This window comes from Chenopodium quinoa, unplaced genomic scaffold, assembly GCF_001683475.1.
Source record: "Chenopodium quinoa cultivar QQ74 unplaced genomic scaffold, ASM168347v1, whole genome shotgun sequence".
In the NCBI taxonomy this organism is placed as follows: Eukaryota; Viridiplantae; Streptophyta; class Magnoliopsida; order Caryophyllales; family Amaranthaceae; genus Chenopodium; species Chenopodium quinoa.
This window is the reverse complement of record NW_018743292.1, coordinates 5595996-5607072: the sequence shown is the minus strand read 5'-3', so window position 1 is coordinate 5607072 and position 11077 is coordinate 5595996. Positions and strand designations below refer to the sequence as shown.

The window sequence follows — 11077 nt, the reverse complement described above, 5'->3', positions numbered from 1 at the left end:
TTGTATCTTACATTAGTGCATATGTATGATACATGATAAGTAATCAACCATATAAGAACTTATGAAGTATCATAATGCTTCACCTGACACGAAGATAGTGTTGATAGATGACAAGCAACACAAAGGCACATTTTTCCCATTTTGCTTAGCTTGTTGATAAACATATTAAATTTACATACTTCCTCCTTTTCATTTTACTTACAATATAGCCTCATAGCAATCACTTTTTCTATCAAAAAAATTAGAGAAAATAAACAGACCACTTAATCAAAATGAACTACACATATAACACTCTTAGGCATTTAAATTATTTTGATAAATTGGTCCATTTACCAACTTTAATTGCTTCCTTAAGGTGTGTTCACAAGGTTATACTGCAAGTGCGAAAATAAAAATATACGAGTAGAAATTAGGTACAATCCTTTTTTTGATGAATTTTTTGTTGGGCTTCAATTCACAAGGTTAAACCCAAATAAATCCGTACGAATTACGGAGTATTATGTTTAAGTACGGAGTATAATAATATATTCGGATTATAGAGTACTTGTCTATTCTAACCAATGCATTTTTAGAAGGCTTGGGGACCTTGGGGTGTGGACTGTGCCAATGTGATCATGCATCATTTCCAAAAATTTAAACAAAGTGCAAATAAGACTCAACTGCAACTTTGCAAAATCTTCCCAAATTCTCAAGTGTACTGTTGTACAGCCAAACATTCGCCGCAAAAGAAACAGGGGGGTAAGCATTGATAGAGACCAAAACAATGGAGCGTTGATCAAGAGTGGTCGATCAGATACATCCAATGAAGTTTATCTTGAATAACAGACGTATATATACAAAATACACGCAGATCAGTCCCATGAAGCTCAGAAGAAACTTTGTTCCTGCAAATCATCCTATATCTCATGCTGTTAAGCAGGTCCAGGGCCAACTCGTATCCGTTTTACGTCATTTTCTGGTACACTTGCGTCACCACCATTGTCCCTTGAGCCTGCAGTTGAAGCTTGCTCCTGCAAGAGAGCATGAAACTTGTTTTAATACCTTTGTGCAAATCTATTACATGGGTGAGGGACACTAAAGCTGATCTACGGGCTGGATCTGAACGTCCAGGCAACTTTTTGGGTGAGGCCTAAAACATCAACCTTAGTCTAAAAAACAAGTATTTTGTGCAAACTTATTAATCAGGCTTCGATCTGGCACGTGATCAGCTCTAGAGGATACTTTACAATAGTGAATCTCAATCTAACAAACTTGTATTAGAAAGCTTCCACATTTACAGATAAACTTGTATTGTACTTGGGGAAGCCATCTAACAGTATAGTGTGATGTTAGAGTTCTAACTATTGCAAGATCCAAATCCCTGTGCATCTCCAGAAGAAAATAGGGAACCTCATTAAAAAAAACAAAAGAAATTCATACATCAGGGACGACAGCATATCTTCCTGATGGTGGAACCAAAATTCTCCCTGTTAGAACAGAGTAGAGGAGTTAATCAGTTAATTTCAAGTACTTCACTTAGTACTAACTATTACGGAAGATAACTTGGAAAGAAAGTAACCTGCTGATGGATCTGCATTTGATGCCTCGATCCTTTGACCACCAGATCCTTCCATGCTCAAGGCCTCTATCATTGTTGGAGAATTTCTGCAATTTGTAGGATATAAATCAATGATATTTTTCTTTTGAATTTAGTCTTTAGATTGCAGATTGTCAGGTTTTTATCCCAAGCAGAAGATCATATCCGAAAAGTGAGTAGCACTAAGAGAACATAAGAAATTACTAACTCCATTCAAAACAGAAAACAAATTTAGCGTAATTATTTTACACGCCAGTCTACATTGGCAATGCAACCTTCTGCTGAAGGGCAGAAGTTAGAAGCACAGACTGTAAAACACACATGTTCAGAAAGTAGAATTTGCATTTCAGAAAATAAGAACTGATATCATTACCCATAACCACTAATTGACATGTATATAACATACAACTAAAACGGTGTCAGGCAGAAAGATCATGGCAAGAAAATTGCATACAGCTTCAAAGCATAAACCATAAAGTATTGGTGATAATTAATGACTCAGAAGTTAAGAAGAAAGGTCAGAAGTCTGAAGACTCTGAACTCACTACTAATAATGCTATATCATTTCATCATCCAAGGTTCTCTCACCAGTATCAGATATAAATTATTTTACTAGTGCCACTAGCTCAAATCATTTTTAACAAGACATGTCATTTCCACCCAAATAACTACCCATATTGTATGGTTTATCAACAGCCATCATATCCATCCTACTCAATGAACTAGCACCACAATCTACATAGGGGTGTGAAACACAACATCAACAATAGTGCAATACCTTAGGCCCCAACCTTGAGAGTGGTAAGGGCAGGCCAGATATGTGCAATATATACAACTATAAAGGCTTTAAAAAGTAATAAAATAAGTAATGAAGGGATTTTTAATCATGTCCATCTTGTTTATAGGAAAAAAAAGGGAAAAAAAAAAAAAAAAAGGCAGAAAATTATATTACCTATCTGCAGAGTCCCCATGCCCAAGCTGACCATTAGTACCTCTTCCCCAAGAAAACACATTATTCCTCTCTGTAACAGCCAATGTGTGCCTCCATCCACAGCAAATTTGCATTACTTTCTGTGATCATTTTGAAACACAAATCAGTACTTAATAACCAGAGTGTTCCAGCGAGGCTAAAAATGAGTTTAACTAATAACAAATGAAATAACAAGGATAAGGATGTGCCTGATCATGGGGAAACAAAACTTGCACAGGAGAGCAGCAGTCAGCATTGTCACCCACACCCACCTGTCCAAACTGCACCATACAAAGCTAAGGTTCAGTTCCGATTAAGTAGATGAGACTACAATAATACTCCAAATCCCAATAGAATCAACACATTGGACAACTAAAAAATTGATATTAAAAAAATCAGAAAAATGTATAATACTTGGCGTGTATACAAACCTTAATCAATTAGGTACAGTAATATCAGGTTATTTACATGACAAAGCTGTTATCAGATACAGGACCAAGACAGAGGTTGGTATCTTAGTGGGTTAATTCTTAATCTACTTAGAGCTTGTTTTCTTCAACATATTACAGAACATTACTTATTTTTGTCAGAATTAAACCAGATAAGATTAGACTAAAATATTCTGATCAGATTATAGCTTTAAAATCTCGGTTAGTTATTTTCAACTATTTTTAATCAAATATAAGTAGAAATTATGAAAATAACATATTCGGAAAGTACACACTGAGACAAATCAAACAAGGGGACTAGGGAGCATTGGGATAGTGCAATCTAAGTATTTAAGTTAATCACTTCAAGAATTTGGTATTGTAAATGTAAAGAAATGGGCAAAAAAAGGTATTCCAAAACCAATGGCCAAGTCTCCCCTCCCTCAAAGACTCCTCCAATGACTACAAATATAAATAAAGGGCTTAGAATAAACAAGTACTGTATTTGACCAAGGTCAGAAATGAATTACAGGCACTAATTTTGTTGACCAGCTCAGAAGCAAAAGAAATATGGTCTGTGCTTGCAATAATAATTATTGCAGCAGAAAAGACATACAACAAACCAGTTGACTTCTTTACAATGCCAGATTAAACAGAAAGGAAACTTCATATATATATTTTAATCAACTCTCAATACTAAAGTTCTAACTCACAGACCTTTCAAGTTCAGACACACTCAAAATGATAATAATAATTTATTCAAACCCTCAGGCAGAAGAAATGTCAATAGCGGTCAATGAGCTCCTAAATTCAGATTTAACACATAAACCAACACACAAAACCTATAGCTGAAGGACACTGATGCAACAAGGGATTACAAACCTTATTCCATCCCCATCCATAAAGCTTTCCTTCAGAAGTAACTGCCATGGTATGTCTCCAACCACCTGAGATCTGAATAATCAAGCAAACACAAAAGATGCATAAGTTGACTTTTGTTTAACTATAAATCAATGCATATTGTAGGCGAAGACTAAGTTAAATCTAAGATGCATCAGTAGAGAGGCATAGCTCATAAGGTCTGATGCAATTGCCACATTTCAATATACAAATAGCTAGACTTTCCTCTGGGTCCTTCCCAATACTTCAATCAAGGCACCAACAAGTACCTTGAATAATATAAGTTAATAAGCTCTCTTGAAGTAGCCAGAGATGCAATCTCATTACAAAGCAAGATGACAACACATTGATGACAAGAATCTTATGGTCATTGAGTAACAGGTAATCAACAAGCCTCTTGCTAAATGAAAAGAAAAGTGTTTACCATCAACTCCATGTAAAAATAGGTTGCGACAGCTTCCCAACCACTCTATTCTGGTGGTGGATTGAACCTTTAATTCATTCCCCTTAAGGCGGGATGGAACCGCAGCCCGAGCTGAGAGCAAGCCTCTCACTCAGGTCTCCTTACCAAATAACTGGCAACCTAACTGCGATAGTCGGGAAGACTTACTTTCTCTCTTTCTACGTTATTTTACCTCGCTCTCATCATCTTACGATGAAAAGCAGGTGCATGTTAACTTCTCAACTCGTGGTCAAATGTATGTTTCAAGTGCTTTTGTGACACAAGTTACAGGTAAAGTGGAGATAGTGCATAGCAATAAACCTATGCATGATTGATCTACAAGTTTACTAGTCAGATTCTTTACAAGAAATAAACATTCTACACAACTATAACAGAACAACATCAGAAAGAGAAGGACAGGGGGGGATGAGAACAGACTAGAAAAGCTGCAAGCAATGGTGGTCAGTGTTGTGCATCAACTCTTTAAGCACATATCAAACACTCAGCCAGTCAGCCTCCACTCCAAACACCCAACCCCAGGCCAACTCCCTAAAAACACATATGCAAATACTAAAGGTAGGTTTAACAATAATGTAAAGCAGAAACAAGCAGTGAAACAATACATGTAACCTGAGAAATGATTTGACCACTTAGAGCTTCCAACTTATATGGAGTTAAATGATCTTCGAAATCTCCATGCCCCAGCTGACCATATTTACTCCATCCGTAAGTGTATATACTGCCAGAAGAGGTAACAGTTATTGTATGCCTCCATCCACATGCAACTTGAATCATTTTTATACCCTGCAACATTAATTGATTGAGTTTGGGTGTCAAAGATGGTAATGACAAAAGAGAGCATTTAATGTTACAAAAAATTTCCAAACACCAATATTGTATAAAAAACACAAGGCTACCCCCATCAACTGCATAGAGCAAGTGAGTAGCATATTATCTCTATTCGGTATCAAATAATTTCAAGGATAAAATTTCATGTTCATTCAAATGAGAATTGAAAACCATCATCAGAAGTTGAATAATTCAGATCAGGTGTCTTAAACAGGCGAGTGCCCCATCAATAATATATGCAAGAAATTTCCAAAGTTAATAAGCTGAAACTGAATGCCAAAGGATAAAGAAAAAGGCCAATCAGAGACTCCCATCCTCCCCCATTCTTTTCCGCAACACACTTGGTGCTTGTTTCGTTGACAAAAGAAACCACAGGAATTGGCAATTCCTAGGAAGTAGAAGAAGATGGTGTTGTTTGGTTGGAAAAAACTTGGGAATTAGAACTTCCCAGGAAGTTTTACTATCCACATAATAGGAGAGACGCAGACAGAAAAGCGAGTGTTCAAGTTTAGTCATGTAATTAGATAAAAAAAAAACCCTAGGACCGGAGATAGATTGAAGCCATCAAGGCGGCAACTGGCTGGAGGCAACAACTAATGGCAAACAGAGTTAGCCCCATCCAAATTCTGGTGGAAAATTTTTTAAACTTCTAGCTTATTCCCATCTTTATGTCATTGATTCATTAAAATGTAATGTATAAACCATTGTTGAACAATCAGGTATGAAGAATAAACTTATGACATTGCCATCAGCAAGATAGTTAAATGAATCATTCACTGTATTTGTTTGACCTTAATTCTATGGTCATAAAGACAAAGTTGCATGTCTCTACTCTCTCAAGTCTCAAGTGATCTGCATCATCGGACAGCTACTAACACCTTCCTAATATTAGATTCTGATTTTTAAAAAAAAAAAAAAAGAAAAAAAAAAAAGAAAAAAAAACTAAAGAAAATGTTCATCCAATTGTTAGCAAGCAAGTTCAAGAAGAATTTTGAATCATCTGACAGCAAATTCAATATAGAGTTTATATAAGACTTTTGGGCAAAGGAAAAAAAGAACACTCATTACTTCATTAAAAATAATTAGAGCTTGCAAGTAATTGCGAGATAAAAGTAAAGGTCACAAAGTTTTTAGCATACATCAATCGACGAAGATCTCTCGGGAACTAAGCGATCCTTTCTGTCACCTAACCCCAAATTTCCGTACCGGCCCCATCCCCAGCCATACACCTCACCAGATTCCGTGACAGCAGCACTATGCTCAGCACCAGCAGCTACCATTTTCACAGGTATTCCCTGGAAATAATTAAAAGGTACAAAATTCAGAAACAACAAAATAATAATATATCTTTTCTCAAAAAAAAAAAAATAATAATAATAATATATCTACAATTTATCAAGTCAGAAACCAATTTTATCTAAAATGTATCACATCATGCCCTTCTTACAAAAAATCAGAAGTTTAATATATGAAAAGTGCAGTTCATTGGAAAAATTATCTGTACCTGGAAGGCTTGAATCTTTTGTGGGATAAGTGAATCCTCAGCAGTTCCAATACCAAGCTGGCCATTTTGGTTCCTTCCCCAACTTCAATTAATTAAAGACACAAGCAGGTGATATATTAGTCAATTACAAATATCCTAGAGTAACAGATTTGCTTGTCGGTATAATATATCCTTAAACTCATTATATACTAAATGCTCAAACTCGCACAAATTTCTATATATTAAAATTAGAAAAGGATTAGGACGCCTAAGGGATTGGTTGTAGCATGAAGATTATCACACATGTGTAATGTGTCGAGTGAGGATTTATCAATAGCAAATGACACAGCTCACATCTCTGAGTGTGTGAATGTGTGTGAGAGAGCAGCATTAGTCCTTAGTTTGACAAATCAACGGAAAATAAGCAACTTGACGACACCACTCTGATTGTAACAAATTCTGTATCATTAATGGGAAAGAGCAATAGTTTTTCAAGCACCTTGCTAACTCAATGAAAAATTGGTAAGGTTGTGCACGCTCTTATCAATTTTTATTCTTATGAAAGGAAGAGCAAAAAGATATACACAACTAACCTTGCTACCTCCCCATCCATAGTGACTGCCAAACAGTGACTGTCTCCACAAGCAATCTGCTTGATCTTGACACCATCTAATGTCTTGATTGGATGAGGAATGAATAGATCGGTAGAGTTTCCATGACCTAATCTTCCAAAATCACCCCTGAAAATATGCATCGATTTAATTTCTATACTTCCAGCAATACTTGAAATTGCAATAGGACCTAGAAACTTAAAAAGATATCAAAAAATAAAACAAAATGGAGATGGCACGACAAATGGGAGAAGTCGGAGAACATACCATCCCCAACTGTAGACTTGCACACGTGGCTCAGAATATGCAAGGGTATGATCAGCTCCACAAGTAATGGAGTTAACATCGTGCCCATCCAATGCGCTTAATTGCACTGGTGAAAATCGATCTTCAGCATCTCCATGGCCTAATTGTCCATCCTCACCTCTTCCCCAAGAGCAAACCACATTTCCAGCTGAATGCAGTACAAACCAACATAAGTCACAAGTCAATAAATAATAAAATTCACATGATTTAAATGCCATGCACCAAAACTGTGCTGAGCTAATATATGAACCAAAAGTTAAGATGTGAACAATACATGAGTTCATAAGATTACAAGAATGATTTAGTTTTGAAAAATCCAAAGCATTAATTTTCCAATTCTTTGATGGTCATTCCTCACTAGTTGAGCTTGATATTTTTTTATTTTTATTTTTTATGAATGTAACATAAGATTGCATGTTTTTGTACAAAACAAACCCTATTTTCAAGGCAAAGCCACAAAGGTGATTACTTTCCACACCACACCCTACTTTTTAAGGCAAAGCCACAAGGGTAATTACTTTCCCCTTTCTACCTTCTATAATTTTATTACAATCTCTCAAATATAGGTAATTAAATGTGTCAAAGAGTGTCCCAACTGAAGCAGACTCCAAATTTAGAGTTTTGAGGCTTTGAGCACAATTGTAAAGCCTAAACTCCAGTTTAACTAAGGTTAGCAACGAAAAATCAGGGTCATATGAGCTATACATTAGAAATTGATCAAGTCTAAAAATATTATAAAAGAGAACATATACAGAGCGTATGCTAACAAAACCAGTCCACACTCTAGTTATTAACGAATAATTCTAGTTAGTTGAGGATGTATCATCAAGATCAAACCAACAAGCATTTAAAACTGTTGGTGATCCTAAATGTGGCAGGGTGGTTAACAACTTTAGGTAGAAATTTAATTAGGTTACCTTAACCGGAATAATTTGCAAAACCAGTCCACACTCTAGTTATTAACGAATAATTCTAGTTAGTTGAGGATGTATCATCAAGATCAAACCAACAAGCATTTAAAACTGTTGGTGATCCTAAATGTGGCAGGGTGGTTAACAACTTTAGGTAGAAATTTAATTAGGTTACCTTAACCGGAATAATTTGCACTAAAGATGATCAAACCTTGAAAAAGATAGGTTAACAACCCAAACGCAACCTCAGACTAGCTTGAGAAGTCTACCATCCACACCATCGAAAAATATCCCAAGTATCTTCATAATTCATACAAACCGGAAGAAGGAAAAATCCAGTGTCAACTATCAAATTGACAACAATGTATTAGGAATCTAACTAATCATACCTGAAACTTGAATTATGGTTTTCTTCTAAATTACAAGCTACCCCAATCCTAGGAGGTGCCAAGGTCCAATCCTATGAAAATAAATCCCTCCAGCCCTAAGGAACACCCCATGACCCGAACATCGTCACACGCACCACCACAGCACCACCATAAACCACCTATCCACCACAAATTCCACTTCAACCGTCCGAAGTTCATACATAGCTATAAAAAGTATCCGGGATCAAACACTTGTACACCTGTCGGTGATGTACAATGGACCAATACAAATCTAGGTTTTGGCTACCAAAATTTCATAAATTTTTACCAAGTTCTACTAACAATTCAGCAAGGTGCCATCAACTTGAAGTCTTGAACCAAATAATTGCCAATTTAGAAGAAATTGACCTGAACAAGATACAATTATACAGTAATTGAGTACACAATTTAACCAAAGATTATCCCACATATAAAGCAATCAACCTTTTTTTCAATCTATTACCATAATTTTTAACACCAAACAATAATCAAACAACCCCAGGAAAAATTAAGCAAAAATAGCAGCACCACAATAAACATATAATAAAAAATCAAATCATCAAGATGCAAAAGTACCCAAATAAAAAGGGAGTAAACCCCAAAATTGGACGGAAGGGTCTTACAAAGAAGAGCAACAGAGTGACTAGCACCAGCAGAAACAAGCAGAATTTGACGGAGTGTTTGAGGGGTAAACCCACTTCTGTCCTCTTTCGCCGCCGCAGCAGCCACCGCAGTTTGATCTTTCTCAATTGTACCCATTTCTTGATCAAATTCAAACAATCCAAAAACCCAGAATTAGACCCCAAAAACACATGAAAACAAACAAAAACAAACCCAGAAAAATCTTCAAAATTCTGGCAACTATAGAGTGTGAAGTGGAAAGATAGTAAGTGACAAAGACAGAAGAAAGAAAAGGCAAGATCAGTTAAATGGGTATTTATAGTGAAAGAGATACAGCATGTGGCTGGTTTGTGGAGTTCCACTGTTGGTTCGTCTTCCTGTTTTGATTTTTTTTTCTTTTCTTTTTTTTTTTTTTTTTTTTTTGAAACAATTACCGTTCAATAGGAAGAAGTTTTAAAAGACGGAAATGGAAGCGACAAATGCAGGTGAAATTGAATTGAGATTGTTGCATTCATTGCACAAAAGAAAGAGAAAGTTACAGAGAATGGGTGTGGGTATGGTGGTGGCCATTAACATTGTGCACCTCTCATTTGCTGTGAAATTAAGGGTCTGATTTTACAGTAGTTTACTACTAGCGGCCGTTTGCAATGTGAGAATGAGAGTTTGGGGATTAAAATGTGGCAATGAGATTGGGAATTAATTGTTGAGAATATATAAAAATATGATAATACTTTGTTTGGGTTGAGGATGAGAATAAATGGCAAATAAATAACAAAAATACAAAATTACCCTTACTAATCTTTCTCCTCCATTCTTTTCATTGGCAAAAATGTCACTTTTCACTTATTCTCATTCCCACCCATTTATTACCTATCCTCCCAAGTAATAAATTGGTGGGAATTCACCCCATTTATTCTCAATTTCATTCCCTTTTGTATTCCCAATTCAATTTAACAAACAAGAGATTTATTTCTATTTGGGATTAAAAGTCTCATTCCCACACTCAATTCCCATCTACCAAACACCCATCTACTATGATTTTTCTCACATGTAGTAATTCACTAGTACAAAAACTAGTGTGTTATCACTTCACTACTGATTCTGAAGCTTTCAACTCGATTGGCTAATTACCCATGCATTAGCTATTATTACTTCGTAAAGGGATTCATTTCAATTCAATTTTATTGCATTTAAGTGATTTAACTAAACAATGTGGAATAGTTATAGTGCAATTGTACTCCACAACGAGCTAGCTACATGATGTGTAACACTGTAACTAGGCTCCGTGAAAGATTGTCATATGTATCTAAGTAGAGCTGTTCATCGATCCCAGGTCAGATCGAACTAGACCGAAGATCGAAAATTAGAATTTTAAGAATCGAAGACCGGATCGATTAAGCTGGGACCGAACTCAAACCGGACCGAAAGAATCGGTCCGAACCCTGTATTGGACTGCTTTGGACCGATTTAAGAATTTTTTTAAAAAAAATCTAAATTTTTAATAATTTTATGGAAAAGTCGAAAACGTAAAGGAAAAACTATATTTTAACGGCTTTTTTTTATGTTTAGCACT

General features: G+C 35.8%; 1 protein-coding gene across 2 annotated transcripts; it reads right to left on the bottom strand.

Moving 5' to 3' along the window:
• Positions 1–431: 431 nt before the first annotated feature.
• On the bottom strand, positions 432–10113 carry LOC110736632 (ultraviolet-B receptor UVR8-like). 2 transcript variants are annotated; one of them, XM_021916904.1, is made up of 13 exons: positions 9839–10113; positions 9507–9644; positions 7527–7713; positions 7242–7388; positions 6670–6751; positions 6305–6460; positions 4947–5120; positions 3857–3928; positions 2756–2827; positions 2529–2647; positions 1559–1644; positions 1420–1466; positions 432–1010 (listed from the first exon to the last, which is right to left on the bottom strand). In XM_021916904.1, exons 2-13 carry the CDS (start codon positions 9640–9642, stop codon positions 912–914), a joined length of 1377 nt encoding a protein of 458 aa, XP_021772596.1. In that variant the 5' UTR covers positions 9643–9644; positions 9839–10113; the 3' UTR covers positions 432–911. The 2 variants fall into 2 exon arrangements, with proteins under 2 accessions (XP_021772596.1, XP_021772595.1); XM_021916903.1 differs by having other exon boundaries at positions 9507–10112.
• Positions 10114–11077: the final 964 nt, after the last annotated feature.

Bases quoted from the DNA above. Each gene is read 5' to 3' on its own strand.
- LOC110736632 (XM_021916904.1), bottom strand. From the start codon at position 9,642: ATGGGTACAATTGAGAAAGATCAAACTGCGGTGGCTGCTGCGGCGGCG. The intron at 6,752-7,241 runs GTTAGTTGTGTA...AATTAATTGAAG, and splicing joins ATGGATGGGGAGGTAGCAAG to TTGGGGAAGGAACCAAAATG. The intron at 5,121-6,304 runs GTATGCTAAAAA...TTAATGTTGCAG, and splicing joins AGAGATCTTCGTCGATTGAT to GGTATAAAAATGATTCAAGT.